This window comes from Jaculus jaculus, chromosome 10 (assembly GCF_020740685.1).
Source record: "Jaculus jaculus isolate mJacJac1 chromosome 10, mJacJac1.mat.Y.cur, whole genome shotgun sequence".
In the NCBI taxonomy this organism is placed as follows: Eukaryota; Metazoa; Chordata; class Mammalia; order Rodentia; family Dipodidae; genus Jaculus; species Jaculus jaculus.
In genome coordinates, this window is record NC_059111.1 from 56,056,564 (window position 1) to 56,084,319 (window position 27,756).

The following is a 27,756-nucleotide window of genomic DNA, read 5'->3' on the forward strand; positions in this document are numbered from 1 at the left end:
ACCTGAAACAATTCTTGTACTGGAAGAAGAAAATAGCAGGCATTCTCCATGATATAGGGCTAGGAAAAGACTTCCTGAACAAAACTCCAGTAGCCCAGGAAGTTAAACAAGCACTCAACCAATGGGATCTCATGAAGACAAAAAGCTGCTTTTGCACAGACAAATACACCATAAGCATAGACAATAGATTACCCACTGAATGGGAGAAAATCTTCACCAGATAAGCCATTGACACATGCCTAATATCTAGAATCTACAAAGAACTTAACTAAACAATAAAGAATCAAATAACCCACTCCAAAAGTGGGGCAGAGAGCTGAATAGAGAATTTTCAGAGGAAGAATTACAAATGGCTAACATTCTTAAGAAAATGTTCAATATCCCTAATCATTAGGGAAATGCAAATTAAAGCAACCATGAGATTCTATGTTACTCCAGTAAGGGGAGAAATCATTTAAAAAATCTAAGGATGGAAAATGTTGGTGAGGCTGTGGGGAAATAAGAAACCTCATCCACTGTTGGTGGGAATGTAAACTTGTACAGCCACTATGGAAATCAATGTGGAGATTCCTGAAAAGGATGAACATAGAACTACCAACAGACCAAGTTATTCCCTTATTGGGCATTTATACTAAATGTTCCATACATCAATCCAGAGACATTTGCTCAAGCATGTTCATAGCTTCTCAATTCATTATAATAGCTAAGAAATCAAATCAACCCAGATGCCCATTATTAGATAAATGGATAACCAGGTTATGGCGCATTTACACAATGGAATTCTACTCAGCAGTAGGAAAAAAAATGGTACAAAGAAATCTGTGGAAAAATGGACATACTTGGAACGGATCATACACAGTAAACTCACAGAATCACAGAAAGACAAACACCTCATGGTGTCACTTATCTGTGGTTCCTAACCTGGGCCTGCTCAAAATTCTGTCATACCTGATAGACAATGCAGGGCCCAGACAATGGAAGGGTTTGGGGACAGGGGAGAAGAAGGGAATGAGGGAAAACAAACACAAAATTAAATTCAAAATGAGTTCATACCATAGAAACCTTCATCTTGGGAGATAGCCTAAAAGATATAACCCTCAAAAGGTATAAGGGGGAGCACCTGAAAATTAAGGCTCTGGTGAGGGTACAATGAAGCCTAAGCTTAAAAGAAATTTTTAAAAAAATATCTCTGACTTGTAACTCGTAGTGACAGTGATTGGTTTCTACCCACAGTGAGCTGTTGATCAGAGAGACCTATGAGGTCCCCAAATCAAGACAGCTTTCTGTCAAAGCACTAACCCTATTGCTGAAGATACCATATGCTGCTGACACAGAGCACAGAGAACTGGCTGGAACTCAGAAGAAAGCCAGTCTCCAGACAGCCTGTCTAGTTCTAGAAAGCACTACATGAGCTACTGGAAAAGTGACCAACAACGGTCTGACCTACTAGAAGTCTAAACTACTCAGAAGCAAATAACCTGACATGATTTAAATGCCAGTGCAATAGTGGCACACAGCCTCAATAGGTAGCCAATAGCTTTCTGATAGGCTAAGACATTCACTCAGTGCAAAGGAACCAATATCTGGAATTGGGACCCAGATCAGAATCATATACAGACCAAGATTATGTTCTTCAGTGTCAAGCTTTCACTAGTCTTTGGCTAAAAGAAGGGTTACATACATCAAATTCTCCCTAAATTAATAATGCTTTTCTCATTTAAACTATGCTGACTTCACTTTCTGTTGGAGAATCTGTTCTTTTTCAGAAGGTAGCAAGACCAGAGGAGGTAAACTACCCTTGCACTTCAGCCAAGCCTCATCTGAATCCACAGAGGAATGGAGAGACAGGCAAGAGTGCTGCTTCCATGCTGAACTTGATAATCAGCATGAGGGTATAGGAGACAGACCCTGAGGATTCTCAACACCTACCAAAGCAGAGATCCAGAGGCTCCTAAGAGCTCATCACTGAAGTAGACTTAAAATTTAACCACTGTGGCTCAAGGAATTTTTCCAAAGAGGGTGCCAAAGATTGTAAGAGCCGAAGGTTGAGACATTATGCCCAGAGGCATCCCCCCACCTCAAAATAACTGATCACTCCTCCCACAGTGTATAAACTACAACCCTATGGGGCATACCTACAACCCCATTGAGTAGGGTTTCCAGTGGAATAGGGATAGGGATGAGGGAGAAGAGGGTTCCAATACATGTTGTATCCATATGAAACATCTTGTTAATAATAATAATAAACATAAAAGATGCCCCGTTTTGTCCATACACGTACTTTCTCTCCCCACCCTGCTTTCTTTCAAGTAAATAAATAAAAGTTAAAAAAAATTACCAACCTAGGTAGATGACTTAGGAGTTAGGATACTTGCCTGCAAAGCCTAAGAACTCATGTTTGAATCTCTATGTCCCACATATGCCAGATGCACAGTGACACGAGTATACAATGTTGCACATGCACACAAGGGGGAACATGCATCTGGAATTTGTTTGCAGTGGCTGAAGGCCCTGGCATGCCCATTCTCTCTCTCTTTGCCTCTTTCTCTTTAAATAATAATATAATAATGGTAATAGTAATAATAAATTCCAAAATCTCCCATTTCTAGGTAATCTAGATGAATTTTGGTATAAGTTTTGGAAAGCTAACCCTTGATTCAGCTGCTTTGGAGAGGAACATGCCTGTCTCAGTTGACTATCTGTCATGCATTTCAAGAGGGATGGCTTTTAATTGTTGTGCTATTTTGTGTTCCTTGGTATCCCTGGCTTTCACCGTGGCAATGAGTCATAGGAACCAGAATATTCTAACAACCATTATATGATAATAGAGTTTTACTAGAATATTTATTAACTGGTCATTTGATTATACTTTCATGTTCTGGTGACATTTTGTGACATAGCAGAATATAGCTAGGAGTTACTGATTTGGCAGGTTTGGAAACTCCCAGACATTTTTTCAGCCCAATGTTGTGTTTATACTGTGAATCAAGGCTTGAAAAATCTTTGATTTATTCGAAATAATTTATATGAATAAGAGCTAAGATTAATGACAATGCCAATCTCAAATTTCATCTTAATATATTTAGTCTAAGTTCTCTACTCCTAACATTCTCACTGAAAGTTCCCTGATAATTTTTATCAGATTGTGACTTAGTAGAGGGAATTAAATTAGCCTCCCCTTTCAGACTATATAGAAAATCCTTATATATGCATAAACAGGAGAGGAGTTTTTATGTTTATAGGTTATAAAAATTAATTAAATGAAGCATTCCTCCAAAAAAGTAAATAAGAGGTAAGCTTTTAATAACCTTTTTAGTTTTAATTTCATTTAGTCTAAAAAATAGAAATCTTAAATACTGGCTATTACATGCTGAGGAAATAGATAATAATTAGAGCATCAAACAGTGTTGGAGAATGTATCATTTAATTCATAGTGGTATGAAGGTCTAGGTATTTTTAATCTATTTCTATAGTCAGAAGTCTGAAGAATATATTAGTCTTCCATAAAAGTATCTGGATGAGCAATTCTTTTTTTTTTTTTTTTTTTTTTGAGATAGGGTCTCACTCTAGCCCAGGCTGATCTGGAATTCACTATGGAGTCTCAGGGTAGCCTTGAACTCATGGTGATCCTCCTGCCTCTGCCTCCCGAGTGCTGGGATTAAAGGCGTGGCTACCACACCCGACAAGGATGAGTAATTCATGGTTAGAGTATGAAAGAGAGTATGTGAGGGATTGGTATGGAGCGATAGGAGTGATACATAGAATGGAGAGAAAAGGAAGAATATTTTCTTTGAAACTTTTCCACTTAAAATTTATTTCTCTTAAAATAATTAAATTTGAGGGATGGAGAGATGACTTAGCAGTTAAAGTGCTTGCCTGCAAAGCCTAAGTACTCAGGTTTGATTCCCCAGTACCCACGTAAAGCCAGATGCACAAAGTTGTGCACATGTCTGGAGTTGATTTATGGTGGCTGGAGACTCTGTCACACCTATTCTGTCTCTATCTGCCTCCCTCTCTCTCAAATAAATACATAAAATATTTTAAAAATTATTTGAATTCTTTTTTAGTTTTGTTTTTCAAGGTAGAGTCTTACTCTAGTTCAGGCTGACTTGAAATTCATTATGTACTCTCAGGGTGGCCTTGAACTCGTAGCAGTCCTCTTACCTATGCCCTCTGCTGAGTGCTGAAATTAAAGACTTGTGCTACCATGTTAGGCTAAAATTGAATTCTTAAAGCTTCTATCTCCTGAGTTCTTTTCTTCTGATAAGTTTTTCATAGCTTAGTGACCTAATGAAATCTTTGATTTTCATTATAACCTATGAGTTATTATTTTTTCTGATTTTCTAGGTAAATTATTATCATAGTTGAAGTTGTTAATCATTCTTTAGTATTTATATTATCTCAGGTGAATTGGATTGATTTTTTGGGAACTTGGGTGAAGTAAAGCATGTTAGTTTTGTGCTATGTAACAGTCATTGCATGGTTGAGTAAGAAGGGTTGGTTAGCCTGTTGCCTTACCATGTATTATTTCACTCTCTAATAGGACTGGAGGCCCATTCCATGGGAGGGAATACATCCCTGATACTGAAAACCTACAACAGGGGTAGTCATGGGCCCTAGGGGTGTAATGTCTACTGGTGTCTGGCTAAATGTATATACTGTGCTCACCAAACTGCCCAGTAAGAACTTCTCTTTGTGTTCATATTCATATATTAATGCTACTCTGGTGGTGATTTTGAGGTGACTCAGAATGCACCATGGTGGTAAGAAGAAGTGACAGAGAAGTGCTCAGCACTGAAATATCTCTATCACACCTTCCAAGGCTCAAGGTCCATTGCAGAAGAGGTTGTGGAAAGAATGTAAGAGTCAAAGGAGGGGTAGGATTCCTTACAAGGTGCTCCTCCAGATACAAAATGGCCTGGATATCCATGACCTCACAGTGCCTGACACTACCTACACATGACAATCAGAAGAGGAGGAAAAGATCATGACATCAAAATCAGAGAGTCTGATTGAGAGGGTGAGGGGATATGGTGGATAGTGGACTTTCAAAGGGGAAAGTGGGGGGAGGGAGGAAATTACCATGAGTTGTTGTCTATAATTATGTAAGTTGTCAATAAAAAATAAATTAATAAAAAAACCATCTTGAGCTGGGTGTGGAAGTGTACACCTTTAATCCTAGCACCTAGGAGGCAGAGGTAGGAGAATTGCCTTGAATTTGAGGTCACTCTGAGACTACAGAGTGAATTCCAGGTAAGCCTGGGCTAGAATGAGACCCTACCTTGGCGGGAAGGGGGATGTTTTTGATCTTTTTGGTTGTGTATAGTGTAGTTACATACAACATATTTACAGTGCATCTTTAGTACAGTTTTATAACATGAATATACTTGATTCCTTTCATTTTTATTATAGTTTAATTTATTCTTTTCTGTAAATTATGTGAGAAGAAAAGCTGAAACCCAACATCTTAAAAATAATCAAGGGCTAGAGATGCCATAGCATGGCCTGTGAAGCCTAAGGGCTTAGGTTTGACTCCCCAGAACCCACATAAGCCAGATACACAAGGTGGCACATGCATCAGGAGTTTGCTTGCAGTGGCTAGAGATCCCGGCACACCCATTCTCTTTGTCTCTCATAAATAAATAAGTGTAAAATAAAACATTTTAAAAAGTCAAAAAAAGAAAAAAGAAGATTTGTCATTGGCCTGGAGCTTACCAATTAGGCTAGACTGGCAAGATAGAAAGCTGCAGAGATGTTTCTGTCTCTGCTTGCCAAGTACACTGGCATTTTATGTGGGTACTGGTGGTTGAAATAAGGTACTCATGCTTGGAAGGCAAACACTTTACCCATTGAGCTCTCTTCCCAGACCCTACACTTCACATATATACAAAATATGCTAAATTCCCTCAAAATGCCCTAAAATTTCCTTCCATTATTACATTCAGGGCAATCCCAAGGCTATGGCTCTCACCATATAAATTAGGTGTAAGTAAAAATAAGGCTTCTTGGGGTTGGATGCGAGTTATGTGCAAATATTTGACTTAAAATAATAAGTTATTAGAAAAAAATATTTATTGCACATATACTTACGATAATGAGAGGTAGGAAAATGCTGGATGTAGAAAACAGTCATGTGTAAAAGGTAGAAAAAGGAGCTGCCAGGCAGCCATGTCCATAAAAATTCTGATAATGAAATAGGCATGCCACTACTTTGGGAAAATAGAATTACAGTTTATTTATTTGTTTTTGAGACAGGCTCTTATCATGTAGACTGTGAGGTGTTGAGCTCATGTTGGTACCCTTGACTTCCTGGGATTGTGGATGTGTGCCACCATTTCCAGTTGGGAATGTACACTGATTATAGCTATATTCTGCTTCTTGGGACTGGTTCTTTGTGGTTCTTAGCTCTACACACTGAGTTACCATTTCTTTTTCTTAAGAAGTAGCCCAGATTTTAAATTAAGTAGCTTTCTAGGCCTTAAAAGCTTCAAATAACTATTGATTTGGTTTTAAGCTGTGTAGGTATAGTAATATTATTCTCTTGAAAATTTGGTAAAATTATTATCCAAATTTTTTTAAATTTTTTGTTTATTTTTACTTATTTGAGAGTGACAAAGAGAGAGAGAGAGAAAGAGGCAGATAGAGAGAGAGAGAATGGGTGTGCCAGTGCTTCCAGCCACTACAAACCGAACTCCAGACACGTGCACCCCCTTGTGCATCTGGCTAACGTGGGTCCTGGAGATTCGAGCCTCGAACCGGGGTCCTCAGGTTTCACAGGCAAGCGTTTAACCACTAAGCCATCTCTCCAGCCTTCTAAAAAATTTTTTTATAAGACCCTCTTCAGCCTGGCCTGTGAATTAAGGGCCTGTGAGAAATGTCCTCAAAGTTCTTTTATTTAAAAAAAAAAATTCCTTGAGAGAAATAAAGAGAAAGAACAAAGGGGGGGGGGGAGAGAATAGGTGCGGCGAGCCCCTGTCCTGCAGGGAAAGAACGACCAGCAAACGAAGATCCTTCTTGATCACACTTTATTGGAGAGCCTCTTGGTTAACAGGAAAGCTGATGGCGGGGGGCGAGGGGCGCAGGAGTGTAGCTGCTTTTATAGGGCCGAGCACTACGGGGTGCCTGCTGATTGGCTGCCATAGGCTCACCCGCCCACAGGAGCCACGGGATAGGCTCAGGACAAGGTGCGTCAAGCGCATATGCAACCTCAAGCAAGGTTGGCGCCAAGGCGTTGCCTAAATAAGGAAATGTTTACCTCAAGACTGGCAGGAAGCCAGCATCATCTTGTAATGGCGTCTGCATTGGCTCCCTACAGTTCCCCCTTTTTTATTAACTTATGGCATAGCTCAGGAAAAATAGCCACCTTCCCGATCAGGTCCGCACCTCATGATGTGTTGACCGATCAAGGGAAGAAGTTCAACCTCCCCTTCCTCAGTGCAATGGGACAGATCCCCTGAGAGTGCCAAGGCGGCGATCAAACGAAAGCTACCAGATCCCTGCCCATCCTTGTGCAATGGGTACTCTGAGACCCTGAGGGTGCAAGGGCCAGGGGAGCTATTTGCCTTTTAAAGCTGACAGCCAAATTTGGGGGGAGGAACCACTTTCCAAGGCAGTGAGTGCTTGAGAAATGACCACCTTGTCTCTCTTGGTCTGGGTTCGCAGGCGGCAAACCAACCAGAGGCAAAGTACGCATCCTCCCAAGCAGCACACCAGGAACATTCCCACTCCTACCCATTCCTTAAAATAAGAGAACACTCTTTAGATGGGAATTTAGGGCTATCTGAGTCTCCAGGGCCACGGTAGTGGAGGAGGCCAAACTATTCAAAGTTTCAGCAGTCTGTACCGAAGTGGCTATGGCCACACCGGCTGCTGTGGCAGCAGCTGCTATTGCGGCCACAGCCGCTATCACCGCTGCCGTGATACCAAAATCTCTTTTTTGTCTGAATAGCGATAGCGTGCTGGGGGCCTCTACAGGCACGGGGACCCACCAGGGCACGCTAAGGACCATAGCATTCTTGAATACCTTGGCATTCCAGCATTGAGACAAGTAACAGGAAGCATTGGTACAATTACTGAAAGAGAAGTTACTAAGAACGAACAGAAACAGTGGATGAACACACACCAGCGCAGGGGCAAAGGAAGTATTCCTCCCACAGCCATGTCCAATGTCATTAACACCCTCTTCCACTTGATTCTCCGTATGGAGGGTCCCGGGCACATTATTGCAAGCTATAAGTCCTCCTTGTAACAGTACAAAGGGTGTAAAGTCCATGCAGCTGCCATTTGTTCCACATAAAATCCACTTTGAAAATGGAGTTGTAAAGAAGCGAGGGAAGACCGTGGCAGAATGGAGCACCGGCATAGGTTTGGGAAAGGTTGACAGAATACCCCAACGTGGCTCTCCTTTAATGGATTCCAGGCACAGGAGGAAGATTGTCCACAAGACCTTTATCATCTCCGCCCTGATGGACCTTACTGTCTTCTGGACCCTCCTCTGGAGATCGCTTGACTGTCCTCACCAGCCAGGCTGGAACCCAATGAGGAGAATCCTGTTCCTATGGAAAAACACAAACAGCTCCCCTGGATCTTATTAACAAGATCCGGTCCTCTTTATTTATTATCTAAGACATAGAAAGGGCAAGTTCGCTGAAAAATTAAAGACTGAAGTTGTAAAAGAATATTAGACACCAGACTAGCAGAGCGAACAGAAGCAGCAGTCTCTAGGCCAGCAACCGCATTAGCCACATATAAGGAATCCGTAAACAAGTTAAAAGAAGTAGAGAATGTCTGAAAGACCTCCAAAACAATTAGGCATTTAACATTTGAGGGGAATCGGGTCTAAACATTCTTACTATAGGCTCCGAGCCCTGCTGTAATAATCCTGCACAACAACGCAACGGAATAATCTGCACCTGGTCCAAAACCCTTGACAGCCTGAACCAAATCCTTTAGTTGTTTATAGGGAACTGGTTCATGTCTCCTTTGTTGAGTTACTGGGTCCTCAAAAACGGGAAAAGCAGAGGCCAGCCGTGACCAGGTTTTTGTTTTAATGAAGCGGCATGTGTCCCCAGGGGAGTTATAGGGTGGGGGTGCGGAAGGCTCTATCGACTGTAAAGGACCACACCCTTGGCCTTGAGGCCCCTTTGTCAGTAAAGGGCGTCTAGGCGGGGACCTATATCGCTCTTTTCTATAACAGGCCTCCTTTAGTCTTTCCTCTTCCCCTTTAAATAATTCTTCTTCTTCCTCCTCTGCAGAATCGGAGCTAGCCTCCTTATCTGTGTCAAGTACATTTGCATGTGTAAGCTCCTCAATGGGAGGGTAGAGCCTGTCAAAGGCTCCTTTTTCCCCCTGGGGGGGGGCAATTATAGATTTCACCTGTTTCTCTGAGCTCATCTTTTAAACTTTTATCTTTGTTTAATCCCTTCTTTTTTATTTTTTTTCTTTTTCTAGGCCTAGTTTTTGACTCCCCATTTGAATCTGACTCAGAAAGACTATCCTGATGCCTTGCGAGAACTTCCCGTCCCCTTCTAATAAGTTCCATGTGGTTTTCTTTACTTAAGCAAGAGTGAATCAGCCGCCAAAACGGCAGTGTACCCTTACCAATTCTGTCCTCTGAGTTGCCCATGTTGCGCTCATAGCAAACGACAAGGACAATAAACCACACAGGAATGAAAATAACAAGGATCAGGTAGGGATCTAAGTGAAAAAACATTATGACTGGGGATGACTTACCGACGTCTTCCTCTCCGACGTCTTCCTCTCCGTGTGTCAAGTTCTGGATCCTCTTCGGCCCCTTGCCCGGTGACCACAAAACACCTGGCGTTCCCGGGTTTCGGCACCACTTTGCGGCGAGCCCCTGTCCTGCAGGGAAAGAACGACCAGCAAACGAAGATCCTTCTTGATCACACTTTATTGGAGAGCCTCTTGGTTAACAGGAAAGCTGATGGCGAGGGGCGAGGGGCGCAGGAGTGTAGCTGCTTTTATAGGGCCGAGCACTATGGGGTGCCTGCTGATTGGCTGCCATAGGCTCACCTGCCCACAGGAGCCACGGGATAGGCTCAGGACAAGGGGCGTCAAGCGCATGTGCAACCTCAAGCGAGGTTGGCGCCAAGGCGTTGCCTAAATAAGGAAATGTTTACCTCAAGACTGGCAGGAAGCCAGCATCATCTTGTAATGGCGTCTGCATTGGCTCCCTACAAATAGGCATGCTGTGGCCCCCAGCTACTGCAAATGAACCCTAGATTCTTGTGCCACTTTGTGCATTGATTTACATGGGTACTGGAGAATAACTTTGCCAGAAAGTACCTTTAACCACTGAGCTATCTCTCCAGCCATGAAGTTCTTTTTTTGCTTGTTTGTTTTTTGATGTAGGATTTCACTCTAGCTCAGGCTGTCCTGGAATTCAGTATGGAGTCTCAGGGTGGCCTGGAACTCACGGCAATCCTCCGACCTCTGCCTCCTGAGTGCTGGGATTAAAGGCCCCCACTCCTGGCCATGAGGGCTTTTTTTTGTTTGTTTGTTTGTTTGTTTTTTCTAGGTAGGGTTTCACTCTCGCCCAGGCTGACCTGGAATTCACTATGGAGTCTCAGGGTGGCCTCGAACTCACAGCAATCCTCCTACCTCTGCCTCCTGAGTATTGGGATTAAAGGCCTGCGGAACCACACCCGGCTTCCATGAAGTTCTTAATAACTTTTTTGTTTAGATGAAATCTACAAATCATACCTTTAATATTCTTAGAGGGCTGGGTTGTAGCTCAGTGGTAGAGAACTTGCCGAGCAAGGCCCTGGATTTGGCTCCCCAGCACTAGTGGAAAAAGAATTTTTTAGAAATTCTCTTGTTTAGTTGAATAAGGTACCCTATGTACCTTAGAAACTCTTATATGTAGATCTGTGCTCTTAACAAAATAGCCTGAGGTCTCTTGAAAGTCCTATAATTGAATTCTTGTCTTCATCTTAACCTTGAAGTCACATTTTATTGGCAGCTTCTTAGGTTAAGTAGTTGTTAGGTTGTTTCTTTGAAAATTATTGTAAGGTTAGGGTTTTTTTTGTTATATTTTTTCTTAGGTATTTTTAGTGAGTATGCTGTGAGTTGTATGTTATTACTAAGACATTTCAAAGCACATAATTTGGTTCCTTCTAGTACTGATGATATGAACTGATATATGCCATTACTGGTGATATTAACTGGTTACTTGATTAAGGTGATGTACCCAGTTTTCATTACTGGAAAGTTATTACTAGGATACTTCTTTTTTTTTTTTTTTTCGAGGTAGGGTCTCACTCTGGCTCAGGCTGACCTGGAATTCAGTATGTAGTCTCAGGGTGGCCTCGAACTCACGGCAGTCCTCCTACCTGTGCCTCCCGAGTGCTGGGATTAAAGGCATGCTCCACCACGCCTGGCTTAGAATACATTTTGAATGGCCAATTGCCTAGTAGAGGCAACAATTATTATGCAGGAAACAAATTATGCAGGAAATGTGTCAAGTTTGAAATGCTTACTGACCCTCTAATGGAGACTAGTTCAGAAAGAGAGCAGCAGGTAGATTAGAAACATGAGACATTCCCCTCTGTTTCCATTTTCTTCATGAATATAGAATTAAGTTCAGTAGTACTGAAGAACCACTTTAAAGATCTGAGGAGTAAAAATTATGGATTTGTCTTCTTGGAATAAGGTGACTAGAAGAATATAATATACTTAAGGTCAGTGAGTGTTATGCTGAAGGAACAATTGATAACTATGGTCATAAACTGGACCTGTGATCCCTCAAGTCTTTCTTGGTGTTAGGCTTTGATTTATAGAATAATTAAGTTTTTCCATGCTGTTAATAAGAGTCTTAGTGAGGTTAAGAGTATGTAAGTGGGTAATTATCATGATAGCATATAAATGGTGGCTTAACTGGATAAGACAGGGAATGGGAGTGAAAAACTGACAGGTAGGGCCAATGGCTTAAAGGACCCAACCAAAACAGTTCAAGAGGGAGTTCTAGAGGAAACTTGAGTAAATAGGAAATTGTGAATAGAGAGTAGTTTGATTGAAATCATAATTGGTGAAATCACTTATATTCTATATTGCTCAACTTTTTGATCTCCTTTGTAGAGATGTTCATAAACATTAAATAGCAAAGCTATAGAGCTACTAAATGGTAGTGCTTAGATGGAAACTATCAAATAATTGTCCTTAATTTCCAAACCTTTGTATGCCAGCTCCCACTCATTTTTGATAGTTTCCCATTAAACAAGGGATCATCATTATGTTTGAAAATGGGTTTTGAGAGTTCTTTTTGGAGACAGAATATTGCTATGTAGTCCAGGCTGGTCTGGAACTGACTGTGCAGACTAGGCTGGCCTCAAATCCTCCGGCCCCTACCTCTTTTTATATATTTTTCTTATTTTAAAATTTTTATTAGCATTTTCCATGATTATAAAAAAAATCCCATGTTAATTCCCCTCTCCCCCATACTTTCTCCTTTGAAATTCCATTCTCTCATATTACCTCCCCATCACAATCATTGTACTGATATATATACAATATCAACCTATTAAGTACCCTCCTCCCTTCCTTTCTCTTCCCTTTATGTCTCCTATTAAACTTATTGGCCTCTGCTATTAAGTATTTTCATTCTCACGCAGAAGCCCAGTCATCGGTAGCTAGGAACCACATATCAGAGAGAACATGTGGCGCTTGGCTTTCTGGGCCTGGGTTACCTCACTTAGTATAATCCTTTCCAGGTCCATCCATTTTTCTGCAAATTTCATAACTTCATTTTCTTTACCGCTGAGTAGAACTCCATTGTATCAATGTGCCACATCTTCATTATCTACTCATCAGTTGAGGGACATCTAGGCTGGTTCCATTTCCCAGCTATTATAAATTGAGCAGCAATAAACATGGTTGAGCATGCACTTCTAAGGAAATGAGATGAGTCCTTTGGATATACACCTAGGAGTACTATAGCTGGATCATATGGTAGATCAATCTTTAGCTGTTTTAGGAAACTCCACACTGATTTCCACAATGGCTGGACCAGATTGCATTCCCACCAGCAGTGTAGAAGGGTTCCTCTTTTTCCACATCCCTGCCAACATTTATGGTCATTTGTTTTCATGATGGTAGCCAATCTGACAGGAGTGAGATGGAATCTCAATGCAGTTTTAATCTGCATTTCCTGATGACTAGTGTCATAGAAAATTTTTTTAGATGCTTATGTGCCATTCGTATTTCTTCCTTTGAGAATGCTCTATTTAGCTCCATAGCCCATTTTTTGATTGGCTTGTTTGATTACTTATTATTTAACTTTTTGAGTACTTTGTATATCCTAGATATTAATCCTCTATCAGATATATAGCTGGCGAAGATTTTTTCCCATTCTGTAGGTTACCCCTTTCTTTTTTCACCGTGTCCTTTGCAGTGCAAAATCTTTGTAATTTCATGAGGTCCTGGTGATTAATCTGTGGTTTTATTGCCTGAGGAAATGGGGTTGTATTCAGAAAGTCTTTGCCAAGACCAATATGTTGGAGGGTTTCCCTACTTTTTCCTCTAGCAATTTCAGAGTTTCAGGTGTGATGTTAGGGTCTTTAATCCATTTGGACTTAATTCTTGTGCATGGCAAGAGAGAAGAATCTATTTTCATCCTTCTGCATATATATATCCAGTTTTCCCAACATCATTTGCTGAAGAGGCTGTCTTTTCTCCAATGAATATTTTTGCACTTTTATCGAATATCAGGTGTCTATAGCTACTTGGGCTTACATCTGGGTCCTCTGTTCTGTTCCACTGATCTACATGTCTGTTTTTGTGCCAGTACTACACTGTTTTTGTTACTGTGGCTCTGTAGTATAGGTTAAAATCAGGTATGGTGATACCACCAGCCTTATTTTTGTTGCTCGGTATTATTTTAGATATTCGAGGTTTTTTGTGATTCAAAATGAATTTTTGGATTTTTTTTCTATTTCCATGAAGAATGCTTTTGGAATTTTGATAGGGATTGTATTAAATGTGTAGATTGCTTTTGGTAAGATTGCCATTTTCACAATATTGATTCTTGCAATCCAGGAACAGAGGATGTTTCTCCACTTTCTAGTGTCTTCTGCAATTTCTCGCTTCAGTGTTTTAAAGTTCTCATTGTAGAGATTCTTTACTTCCTTGGTTAGGTTTATTCCAAAGTACTTTATTATTTTTTTTTGATGCAATTGTGAATGGGAGTGATTCTCTGATTTCATCCTCTGTGTGTTTGTTGTTAGCATATATGAAGGCTACTGATTTCTACTGATTTTGTATCCTGCTACATGGCTGTAGGTTTTGATCAGCTCTAACAGTTTGCTAATAGAATTTTTAGGGTCCTTTATGTATAGAATCATGTCATCTGCAAATAATGATAACTTGATCTCTTCCTTTCCAATTTGTATCCCTTTTATGTGTGTCTCTTGTCTTATTGCTATGGCTAAGACTTCCAAAACCATATTAAATAAAAGTGGGGACAGTGGACATCCTTGTCTTGTTCCTGATTTTAGTGGAAAAGCTTCCAGTTTTTCCCCATTTAGTAATATGTTGGCTGTAGTCTTGTCATAAATGGCTTTTATTATATTGAGATATGTTCCTTCTATTCCCAGTCTCAGTAGGACTTTTACAATGAAGGGATGTTGGATTTGTCAAATGCGTCGAATGAGATGATCATGTAATTTTTGTCCTTCAACCCGTTTATATAATGTGTTACATTTATAGATTTGCGTATATTGAACCATCCCTGCATTTCTGGGATGAAGCCTACTGGGTCAGGGTGAATGATGTTTCTGATATTTTCTTGTATTCTGTTTGCCAATATTTTGTTGAGAATTTTTGCATCTATGTTCATGAGGGAGATTGGTTGATAATTTTCTTTTTTTTGTTCTATCTTTGCCTGGTTTGGGTATCAGGGTGATGCTGGCCTCATAGAAGAAGTTTGGTAGAATTCCTTCTTTTTCTATTTCCTGGAAAAGCTTAAGAAGCAATGGTGTTAGCTCTTCCTTAAAGGTGTGGTAATATTCAGCAGTGAATCCATCTGGGCCTGGGCTTTTTTTAGTTGGGAGATTATTGATAACTGTTTGGATCTCCATGTTTGTTATAGGTCTATTTAAGAGATTAACCTCATTTTTATTTAATTTAGGAAGGTCATATAGATCAAGGAAATCATCCATTTCTTTCAGATTTTCATACTTTGTGGAGTATATGCTTTTATAGTATGTCCCTATGATTTTTTGAATTTCTCTGGAATCTCCTGTGATGTTACCTTTTTCATCTCTGATTTTATTAATTTGTGTCTCTTCTCTCTTTCTTTTGGTCAGATTTGCTAACGGTTTATCAATCTTGTTTATCCTTTCAAAGAACCAACTCTTTGTTTCATTAATTCTTTGGATTGTTTTTTTGTTGTTGTTGTTGTTTCCATTTCATTAATTTCTGCCCTGATCTTTATTATTTCTTCCCGCCTACTGATTTTTGGTTTGCCTTGTTCTTCTTTTTCCAAGGCTTTAAGGTGAAGCATTAGGTTGTTTACTTGTGACCTTTCTAATTTCTTAATATAGGCACTTAAGGCTATAAATTTCCCTCTTAGAACTGCCTTCATTGTGTCCCAGAGATTTTGATATGTTGTGTTCTCATTATTGTTTGACTCTATGAATTTTTTGATTTCCTTCTTGATTTCTTCATTGACCCACTGATCATTTAGTAGTGTATTCTTTAGTTTCCATGATTTTGTGTATGCTCTATAGCCTTTCTTGCTACTGATTTGTAGTTTAATTCCATTGTGGTCAGATAGAATGCAAGGAATTATTTCAATTTTCCTGAATTTGTTAAAATTTGCTTTGTGTCCTAATATATGGTCTATTTTAGAGAATGTTCCATGTGCTGCTGAAAAGAATGTATATTCTGCATCCTTTGGATGAAATGTCCAGTATATATCTGTTAGGTCCATTCCTTCTAAGACCTCATTTAGTTTAGATGCCTCTCTGTTTATTTTTCCCAGGATGACCTGTCAATTGATGAGAGTGGGGTGTTAAAGTCACCCACCACCACTGTGTTTGGTGTTATCTGTGACCTTAGTTCTAATAGTGTTTGTTTGATGAATTTGGGAGCCCCTATGTTAGGTGCATATATGTTTAGGATTGTAATGTCCTTCTGTTGAAGTGTGCCCTTAATCAGTATAAAGTGACCTTCTTTACCTTTTTTGAGTAACGTTGGACTGAAGTCAACCTTGTCAGATATTAGGATAGCAACCTCTGCTTGTTTTCTATACCCATTTGCTTGAAACACCATCTTCCAACCTTTCACCCTAAGATAATGTCTATCCTTTGTAGAATGGTGAGTTTCTTGGAGACAACAAATTGTAGGATCCTGCTTTTTAACCCAGTCTGCAAACCTATGTCTTTTGGTTGGGGCATTGAGGCCGTTGATATTAAGTGATATTATTGAAAGGTGTGTATTTATGTTTGCCTTTTTTCTTTCTTTTTTTTTTTTTTTGTGGTTCCGGTTCTACCTGTGCTCTCTTGTGTTAACTAGCCTTTGAGTATTGCTTGTTTTGTCTAGGTTCCTTATATGTCTGCTTTTCCTTTTCCTCAGCATGGAGGATTCTATCAAGTATTTTCTGTAGAGGTGGTTTTGTCTTCAAATACTCCTTTAACCTGCTTTTGTCATGGAATGTCCTTATTTCTCCATCTATTTGAATGGATAACTTTGCAGGATAAAGTAACCTTGGTTGACAGTTGTTATCTTTCAGAACTTCGAATATATCACTCCAAGCCCTTCTGGTTTTAAAAGTTTATGTTGAATAATCTGCTGTAATCCTTATGGGCTTGCTTTTGTAGGTAACTTGATTTTTCTCTCTAACTGCTTTCAATATTTTTTCTTTGGTGTGTGTGGTTGGTAGTTTGATTATAATATGGCGAGGAGAGGTTCTTTTCCAGGTTTTGTCTGCCTGGGGTTCTAAAGGCTTCCTGTATCTGTATTGGCACCTCTTTTCCAATTTGGGGGAAATTTTCTTCTATGATTTTGTTGAAGATACCTACTATGCCTTTTGAGTGAAATTCTTCTTCTTGCCCTGAATTGTTATATTTGATCTTTTCATAGTGTCCCGAATATCTTGAAATTCCCACTCATACTTTTCTATAAGTTTGTCTTTCTGTTTGTTGGCCTGTATTAGATCTGCCACCTTGTCTTCTAGCTTAGATATTCTGTCCTCTCCTTCATCCATTCTACTGGTGAGATTTTCTACAGAGTTTTTTATTTCATTAACTGTGTTCTTCATTACTAGTAATTCTGACTGGTTTTTCTTTATTATTTCTATTTCCTTATTTATGTCCTGTATTGCCTTCTTTATTTCATGAAATTGGTGTCCTGCATTTTCTTTGATTCCTTTGATTTCCTCTTTGAGTTACTCTTTGACTCCTTTGATTTTTTCTCTGACTTCTTTGAACATATTTACAATCATTCTTTTGAAACCTTTCTCTGGCATTTCCTCTAACTAGTTCTCACTGGAGGTCATTTCTGATGCATTAATACTGTTAGGTGGATTTATATTGTCTTGCTTTTTAGTGTTTCTTGTGTTATAATGTATATATTTTTGCATCTTGGATTAAGTTAATGCTTGAATTTTCTAGCTAGCTGGGTATTCTTAGCTGTATCAATTGATTTGATGTTATATATCTTCAGGATAGGAGCTTAAGGTGTTAGGTGTGGCTCTTACGACTCTGAGAGTATATACAAAGGTGTTCCTAGGGGTTGAGTTTGCCTGCTATGGGAGTATTCAAGTAGGCTAAGTGGAATAAAATACAGGTAGATTCTAAAATTTAACTAAACACTGTACACATTCAATCAAATCAGCACCGAATATTTTGCAAGAATAGTTATTATAACAACCAGATCCTCTATGAACAAAGAGGTTAAGATTTCTGGTCTTTTGAGGGATCCAAGTCAGCTTGTGACCAAGTGAGACCCTTCCCTGGTGCAATCAATCCCAATTACCTTTTTGGATGATTTTGGGTCAGTCAAGTTGCTGGCTTGGTTGTTGGGCTGCTGTCCTGATTTCTGGAGCTGGGCACTGGCTTTTCCTATGGGGCAAACCGAGGCTGGCAACTGTGGCCCTGCATATCGGCACCCCCGCTGCTGGAACTGCTACTGCTGCTACTGAAGCTGCCACTGCTGGTTCCGTCACTGTTGCCTCTGAAGCTGCCATTGCTGGATCCACCACTTCTGCCACTGAAGCTGCTGCTGCTGCCTCTGAAGCTGCCGCTACTGGATCTGACACTGCTGGGGCTGCTATTGCTGGTCCTGGAGCCACTATTATTGCTGCCAGCCCTTGCTCCTGCTTGGGTCCTGCAGTCAGCTCTAGTTGGCGAGGCTGGGTCCTGGGACAGCTGCTCTGTTCACTGTTGCTGGGCACAGGCGGTGGGGGAAGGGAGGGAGCTGCAGCTGCTCTAGTTCTCTTGCTGTTCCATGTGTTCTTTTACCTCCGTGTTCTGCTCCTCCATTGTTTACTGCCACTCTCCTTTCACATTTCTTGAGTTGCAGAGAGCTCCGGTATGAGTGGAAGCTCCCTGCACCTGGCTTTTCCTGTGGCTCGAGCGGAGTCTGGCAGCTTTCTGGTACGCCGCTGCCACCGCGGTTGGTGGACCTGCTGGGGCTGCTTTTGCCAGCCTGTGCGGGCTCTGGATGCTCTGGATCTCTTCTACTTCTCCACTGCTGCTTCAATTTCTTATACACCTCACTTTTTAGTAAAAGTGTTTATTTTGCTGGGGTTTTGCTCTTTTTTCCTCCCAGGCTGCTTTGGCGTGGTACCTATGCTACCATCTTAACAGGAAGTCCCCCTGCCCCTACTTCTTAAGTGCTGGATTACAAATGATTGCCACCATGTCCTGCAATATGAATGAACACATTTATATTTGTTTTGCTTATTATGACATGTAAACATGTATATGGCAAAAGGGTAGGGTTTAGAATTCTTTTTTTTGTTTTTTTTTGTTTTTGGAGGTAGGGTTTCACTCTAGCCCAGGCTGACCCAGAATTCACTATGTAGTCTCAGGCTGGCCTTGAACTCACAGTAATCCTCCTACTTCAGCCTCCTGAATTCTGGGATTAAAGGCGTGTGCTACCACACCTGGCTTCATTTCTAATTTTAAAACCATTAATTCCTTTAATAAATGGCATTAAGAATTTGACTGTAAGGTAGTTTATTTTATTTTAATTTTTTTTGTTCATTTTTTATTTATTTGTTTGAGAGCAACAGACATAGAGAGAAAGACGGATAGAGGGAGAGAGAGAGAATGGGCGCGCCAGGGCTTCCAGCCACTGCAAACGAACTCCAGACGCGTGCGCCCCCTTGTGCATCTGGCTAATGTGGGACCTGGGGAACCGAGCCTTGAACCGGGGTCCTTAGGCTTCACAGGCAAGCGCTTAATCACTAAGCCATCTCTCCAGCCCAAGGTAGTTTATTTTTATCTAAGTTCATACCTATGTAGTTTTGAATAAGGTATTAACATAGTGAATGTTTTATACATTTACAGTAAAATAAACTTTTTAATGAAGAAACTCTTAGTATACTTCAATATGCTAATTTGTAATACTGATGAATTTACATTCATAAATAAAGTAGTTAAAGTAATTTAACAATAATATCCCAAAACTATATTTATTACCTTTACCTTAGTTGACCTGGAATTCACTATGTAGTCTCAGGGTGTCCTTGAACTCACTGCGATCCTCCTACCTCTACCTCCCAAGTGCTGGGATTAAAGGCATGTACCACCATGCCTGGCTCTACATTTATATTTGATAAATTCAAACATGGGATAATCTCTGGGTTAAGAAATTCATTATAGTGCCATGCCTGTCTGTCTGTCTGTCTTTATGTATGTATGTATGTATTTATGTATGTATGTAAGTAAGTATATTTTTTTGGTCTATCTAGTCATCCATATTTTAAGCTTTCTTTTCCTTTTTATTAAGTAGAAACTTTGTATGGATCCATCATTTCCCTTTTCCTTGCCCCCATTCCACAGAGGGCCTTCCTTAGTGGGATTGCTGAGATTCATCATGGAGTTGTGGGTTATGAGTTGTGAGAGCAACAGTCATTGTGGGGGTAGACAATGCCTCTGGATATCCCTTCCCACCCTTCCATTCTTTCTGCTCCCTCTTCTGCAAAGTTCCCTGATCCTTGGTGGGTGTGCTTTAAGTCTACTCTGGTATGGATTTCTGCTTTGGTGCATTTTGAGTATCCTGTTTGTCTCCATCACCCTGACTCAGGTTGCCAGTCTTGATGTGTATGCAACTCTTACTCAACTTCCCAATTTCTGTGTGGTTTCACTTGGGCCCTAGCTACTGTGTGAGGGGTGGTTCATCTCCTGCCAGGTCATCATAAACTTTAATGCCAAGGAAATTCTCTGCTTCCATATACTTATAAGGATTTAAATAGATGCTTAATAAATAATGTTGATGTAAAGAAAAGAACATGTGATAATTTTGATTATCTCTACTTTAGGATACTTTATGAAAATGCTCTTAGATTCTAACTTGATAGTAGTAAGGATGATTTCATGTTGAAAGAAAGAACAATGGCATTTTAAATGGAAGGCTTTCTAGCCTGATAATTAAAATAACAATATTTAGCACATGTTCACAATATTCCAAACAAACAAAACCAAATTGCATGGGCTGTTTTTGGTTTAAATTATATGGAACATTTTCTAGTAGTGCTTGTAGATTCAGAAGCTTGGTTGGAATGGCTGTATAATTCCTGAGCAGAGAGTTTTTTCTTTGCTGTAATTATACTCCTGTCATGACTCATACTCTCTTAATGTTTAGATTTTATAATTCACAAGAAAATGTTTCCTTGACATTTCAAAAATCTAAAAGACTTTAAATTTGTTCATCAGAAATTATTATTATTGTTACTACTACTACTGCTATACTGCTGTTCTTCTAAGGAGTAGTTTTATTTAGTTGCTCTTGAATTCATTCATGCTGCCTTGATAATGACACCAATAACAGTGATGGGATTCAAACCCCCAATCATCAGGGATACATTGAGGAATGTGGATTTCAGCAGCCAAGATTTGGGGTTTTCATTTTGTTGTTCGGCACTGGTACAACTCATTTTTGTTCAGCTGTCTTTCTCCTGTCTCCCCGCTTCTCTTTACTCTATCAGCTGAATTATTTTTTTCTAAATCTATAAGGTCAGATTCCAAAGATGGCTGGTTGTGCTAATAAACACTGACTCATATGGTAGTGTTTCTTTCTACTTCATTCCAGTAGCAAGGCCACACTTTTTGCAAAAATGTGGCTGGCACCTCTCATGTTTTGGGTATATACTTGGTTGGCAAGATGTGATGAGAATGGTGGAGCAACTACTAGTTTTGCTGAAGCAGATCTTTGCCTCACAGATTTAACATTTGTCAGAAATCCCTGGAAATTTGTTAAATATGTGACATTCCCAAGGAAGAAGTAAAAAGTACTACCATTGATTGGCTATAGAGGAGTTACCCTCCACTACCCTCCTTCCCTGTAATACTGTTTTACTGTCTGTGTTTCCCAGGGAATCCAGGGAGGAGACTCCACTGTTCAGGTAGTCCTTATCAAAGGTTGCCAAAACACAGATTTCTGGCAAGAAGCACTTGAGATGAATGCCAAGAGCTCACTCTTTTAAAGAAATGTAAAGCCCTTTTATTTTCTTTAATCTTGGGATATTTTTACCTTCATGAGATGCTTAGAATTGCAGCAACTGTTAAGGCTATGAGAGCAGCCAGTGAAGAGAACAGGTCAACCATCCCACTCACTTATGACAGAGCACTGTGGTGCTGAGCCATGATATGAACCTAGTCTATCTGCACATTTTGTTAACAAGTTAAATAGCTATAGGCAAGCTTAACATGATGGACCTGTGTGCTTAGAATCTTATTTTTGCATTATTGCAACAACGTTGGCTTGTTGACCTGCACAAGTTTTACCCCGGTAAACTTAGGTGTTCTGAATGCTCAGTTCCCAGTTGATGTTAATTTGGGAATTAAAGCATCCTGGAGGCAGTAGTTGGGGGAGGCTTATGAATGTTATAGCCAGCTTCCTCTTGCCAGTGTTTGTCACACACTCCTTTTGTTGTTCATCTGATATTGGCCAACTGGTGATGTCTACCTTCTGCTTATGCCATTGTTTTCTCCTGCCATCATGGAGCTTCCCCCAAGTCTGTAAGCTGAAATAAACCCCTTTTCCCCCCACAAGCTGCTCCTGGTTGGGTGTTTTCTGCCAACAATGTGAACCTGACTGCAAAACACAGTTCAGCCTGGGTTAGAGTGAGACCATACCTTGAGAAAACCACAACCAAACAAACACATAACAATAAAAAACCCACCAAAACTCCCAAATCTTTCTAATAAAAAGCTAGTTAAAAGTAAAATATTTCAAAATAATGATGTTGCTAATGTAGGTTCTAGACCTGATGGCTGAACAAGAGAGGTCAGCTATGTTAGACAATCAGATAACATGTGATATAGGCAATTCAACCTCCTGTCCTTTTATAAACACTGGGAGGGCTGTCTATGTCTCTTTTTTTCTATACAAGTATGTTCCTTTCTGTATAATGTTAGCTTTTTAAAAATCTGACTTAAAAATTGTTAAAGTAGAGATGTATGAACTTGATCTGAATTTTTCAATGCTTTACTTTTCTGGAGTCCTATATCTTTTCCACAATACTGGAGAACAGAGCCAGGGCCAGGAGCATGCTAGTCAGGAGCATGATAGTAGGCAAACCCTCTTCCCATGAGCTACATCTTCAGCCCCAAGGCCCTCTTTAATTATTATTTCTTTTTCTTGTTACAGTGAGTTGCTGTCCTCTGACTATATAGAGAGACACATTGAACATGGAGAAAAAATGGTGGAAATTAAAGTAAGTGCATTTTTCCTTTGTTGAGATGGGACTCTTTAAATACTACTGGTCATGATGTCAATTTTTAGTGATTCTTCTAATGTATAGTTTTTTTTGTTGTTGTTGTTTGTTTGTTTTGCGATAGGGTCTCATGTGTATCCCAATCTTGCCTTGAACTCACAATCACCCTGCCTTTGCCTCACAGGTGCTGGAACTATAGTCATGTACCACCATATTTGGCTAATTCTGAGCTTTTAACAATATTTTATAATTTATTAAAATAGTTTATTATCCATTTGTAGAAAAAATTATCTGTAGTTATTAGATATAGAATTCTTAGCATACTATAGAAATTATTGGACTAAGGTTTTTTATAATTCATAGAGCAGTAAGTATTTTTTAGATTATGACATAAAAAATACTTTATAAAATTTAGCTTTAATATTTTCACTAAGGGCTGATGATGTATCTCCCTAGAGTGTTTGAATTTGATCCCTTGCATCACATAAAATCACTCTCACCTGCAATCCTAGAACTCGGGAGGTGTATGTAGGAAGATCATAAGTTCAAGGCCAAGCCTGGGCTACATGAGATTCTGTTCAAAACCGCCACCAAACGAAAAAGAAAATTAGAATTGATAACCAAAAGACAAAATTTTTGGGTTCGAGGTAGGTATATGACTTTGGATTCATATGTTGCAGACTTTTCCCAGGTAAAATGTAAGATCATTAGGTTTATGGGGATATCTCAGGGAGTTCAAAATACCTGAAGCTGGAAATCTCAGGATACAGTCTATGATGGGTAAGGTCTTAAAGTTTAATACACAATTAAAAAACCAATTCTAGCTATAGGTACAACAGGATGAGTCCCCGCCCCCAGCCTACTTACTGGTAATGTAACCTTAGGATATAACAGATTAAAAGCATCCCAAATATGGCTTCTTTCTGCTCACTGTTTTGTGCAGTAAATTTTAACCGAGTTTATGTTTTTTCCCCTGAATAGTGTTCAGAATAATCTATTTTCTCTGAATTAAATGATAAACTATCTGAATAAAAACATTATCAGTGGGCTGAAGAGATGGCTGAGCAGTTAAAGTGCCTGCTTGCAAAGCCTAAGGACCCAGGTTTGGTTCCCCAGTACTCACATAAGCCAGATGCACAGATTATCACATGTGTCTGGAGGCCCTGTCACACCCATTCTCTCTCTCTTTCTCAAAATAAATAAATCAAATATTTTAAAAATGCATTATTTGCTCATAGTTGGCTTCTTTTACAGATTACAAATTTGATATATATTCCTTTTATTTTTGTAGAATTAGGATCAAACCCACAGCTTTGCATATGCTAGGCTAGTACTACACAGAGCTGTAGACCCAGCCCATGTTTTTTTCTTTCAAGGTAGGGTCTCACTTTAGCCCAGGCTGGCCTGGAATTCACTCTGTATTCCCATGGTGGCCTCAGACTCACAGCAATCCTCCTACCTCTGCCTCCCTAGTGCTGGGATTAAAGGTGTGAACCACCATGCCTGGCTTGAGCCTATGGTTTTTTTGAGACAGGGCCTTACTATGTAGATTAGGCTAGCTTGAAACTCACTGTGTAGCCCAAGTTGGCCTGCAATTCATGATCCTCCTGCCTCAGCACTGCCTCTAAGTGCTGAGAATACAAGTGTATGTCATTGTGCCCAGTAATATACCCTCAATTTAGAAAACATGTAAGCAGAGAAAAGTAAAGCAAGAAAAGAAAACTCATCCTTAAATTCATTATGGAGACATAAACTTTGCTTTCATTTTTGTTATATTTCCTTTAAGTACTTTTATCTTTACATATTTATCTTTTTACATAGTAGCATATATTTGCAATATTATGTTGTTTTTATTTTAATTTTTTAAAAAATTTACTTATTTGAGAGAGAAAGGGGGAGAGAGAGAGAAAGAGAGAGGGAGAGAATGGGCACTCCAGGGCTTCTAGATACTGTAAATGAACTCTAGATTCATGTGCTACCTTGTGCATCTATTGTATGTGGGTACTGAGGAATCAAACCTGGGTCCTCAGGCTTCACTGGCAAGCAACTTCACTAGTAAGCCTCTCTCCAGCCCTGATTTTTGTCTTTTAGAAGACACTATAACATATAGTGAACATTTTATTTTTCCATAAAAAAGCCCACAAGGCCATTTTTATAATTATATATGTTACTGTCATAAAGCTTTTTGTTGCAGTTAAACTCTGTTATCAATAGTCAAATTATAATGTTTGTCTAGAGAGATGGGCACTTGCTGTGCAAGTGTGAGTACCTGAATTCAGAACCCCAGGCCCACATACAAAGCCTGATACAGTAGTGTGTCTATAATAATAACATTCCTATGATGAAATGGGAGGTGTAGATGGGATAATCCTGGAAGCTTGCATGTCAGTTAGCCTGGCACACACAGCACTGAATAATAAAGGGACTCTGTCTTAGATAAGACAAAAGGTGAGAACTGATGCCCAAGTTTGTCCTCTGACTTCCACACACACGCTCTAAGTACAATTACATTTTAAAGTATTGGAGGTTAGCATGTCAACATAGTAATTATTAGGGGACAACAGCCTAGTTCATAATATCTTCCCTAAAAGCCTCTGAGGTTGTTATTTGTGTTATTTTTGTTTGTTTTTGTGTGTGTATGGTATGATACCCCTTGTACTTGGAAGCAGCATGGGATGAATGCCTAGTGGCCAGAGTGAAAGGTCTGGTGTCCATGCTCCACTTAGATAAGCTCAACATACAATACTAATAATGATAATGACTGATAATGACTGCTAAATGATATGGTAGCACATGTGTGCACACACACATGCACATATTTTCTGTCCTCAAAGAGATTTGTGATTATGAATACAATTGCTACCCTACTTTACAAAAACTAAGGCACAGGGAGGTTGCATAGCTCATTCATAGTAATGCAGTAAGAAAACTAGGGCTACAATTTAAACCTAGCTCATCTAACTACAGAGCTGACTTTAGTGCTGTATTATCTCCTGTATGATCTAGGTTGTATAAAGCATAAAGCATAAAACAGAAAAGTTGAAACATTTTATAATTCTATTTTGTATACATATTTAAATCATTAGGGAATATGATAATTGCTACTTTGTAATATTTAATAATTAGACTAAAGTGGTGGTGTTCTTAAAGACCCTTTAGGAATGTCTCTGAAATTTAATATGTCTTTGGGTAATTTGTTATGTTAGTTGTCTTAGGCCATATTGGTAATAATACACATCTGCTCAAAGCTTACTTTATTTTCCCCTTAATGACCATTTCAGGAAAATAGCCCCAGCAGAAGTTTTAGAGAACACTAGTGGAGGAACAGTAAGTTGTTTTTGCAGAACAGGAGCATGTATCAATAGAGAAGGTTTCTTAGGGTCAAAAAGTGAAAACATATTTCATTGTGGAAGCATGATTTATTTCACCTCAGTGAAAGACCATGAGTAGTCATTACTACCATTATTTCTGGTAGTATTTTTGGTATTTTCTTTCTTATGATCATGACTGAAAACAATGTCCACTGAATGTCTGTTGTTAATAGTTCAAATTATTTCTGAGCTACTATATATGAGCATTTCAACTATTTTTCAGTTAGAGTCCTAAATCTTAAGACACCCATTATATAGTGTTGACTTTGGTCTGGCAATTAACTGGTTTCTGTTTATGGCTTGGTTATATTTGATTCTCCCCAGGAATTATGGTTTCAGTCTTGATTTTGTTCACAAGGGCAGTAGATAGATGGATAAGAAAGCAAAGGAATGTGGGTCAAGGTGGAAGTCTGGAAATAGGTGAAGGAATTGGAGAGAGTGCTGTGTAGTGGGGAGCAGGTATCAGAAAAGGAAGTAGCTACTCATGGGTAAAAGTGGTTATTGTGACTCTAGGGGAACCTTTTACTCTGATTAAATGTGTTGTAATTTACATTAAAAATACTTTAACAGCAAACTGAAATGATCTTTGCCATTCCTGGAAAAAGAATAATAAGGAAGTTGATTTAGAGGCAGGGGGGAAAGCCTAATTTTTTTGAACAGAAGTTTTTGGCCTATTGCTCACATCCATCTTTCTCCTCTGTGGGGCTGGGGCTCCATGAATGTTATCTTACACAAACCATCTTCCTACAGGCACCTGCACTACTAACAGAGTCTGTAAATTCCTTTGACATGTCTTTTCCTAAGTCAGTTTTCTTGCTCATTTGTTTTCTCCTAACGAAGGCGGGAATGCCTTTAAAAAGATCCCACCTTTTTGTTTTTTATAATGAATGTGTCAATGATAAGGTGGGGTTGGGGCGATAACCCTAAAGACAGCTGTAAGAAATTACTTAGGAAAAGTTAAATATGGTGACTATCAGGGCAACAGATGTTTCCCTACATTGTAGTTCTCATGAAATTAAACATCATCAATAGAAAATAGCTTGTAATGTTTAATTATGTGTAAAGGATCTCTAGATTCCTAACCTACAGAAAACTCAAAAGGTGCACAATTTATTAAAGAAATTACATTTTATATGTCTTAAGTGAGTTTTATTTATAAAGAAATTCTCAGTAATAATTTAATAGTGTGTTATAATATTAACTCCTTTCTTAAGTAAAAAAATTATCAGTTTTTATTAATGATAGAATTGAGTTTATCTAAGATACAGTTCATTGTTTAGTGACTGCATTCTGCTTTTTCTACTTTAAAAAAGTATCTCCTTACTTAATAACTACTTTATGAGATTTTTTTTTTCTCAAGTTTCAGTGCATATACTTGAATGGTACAAACATACTTGTTTTGTTTGAGCTGTAGGGTGTACAAAAATAGCTAGTAAACTGTCAGTGTGCCTCTGCATTTATTGAGCAGGAAAGATGAACACTGGG

The 27,756-nt window shown here is 39.2% G+C and overlaps 1 protein-coding gene across 11 annotated transcripts in view; it reads left to right on the top strand.

Annotated features, from left to right (window-relative positions):
• Positions 1-27,756, top strand: part of Adam22 (ADAM metallopeptidase domain 22) — a 255,202-nt gene that overhangs the window by 94,835 nt on the left and 132,611 nt on the right. For all 11 annotated transcript variants that reach the window (XM_045160147.1, XM_045160149.1, XM_045160150.1 and 8 more), the window contains exon 4: positions 22,834-22,900. In XM_045160147.1, the coding sequence (XP_045016082.1) occupies positions 22,834-22,900 (67 nt within the window). The remainder of the gene's footprint in view (positions 1-22,833; positions 22,901-27,756) is intronic.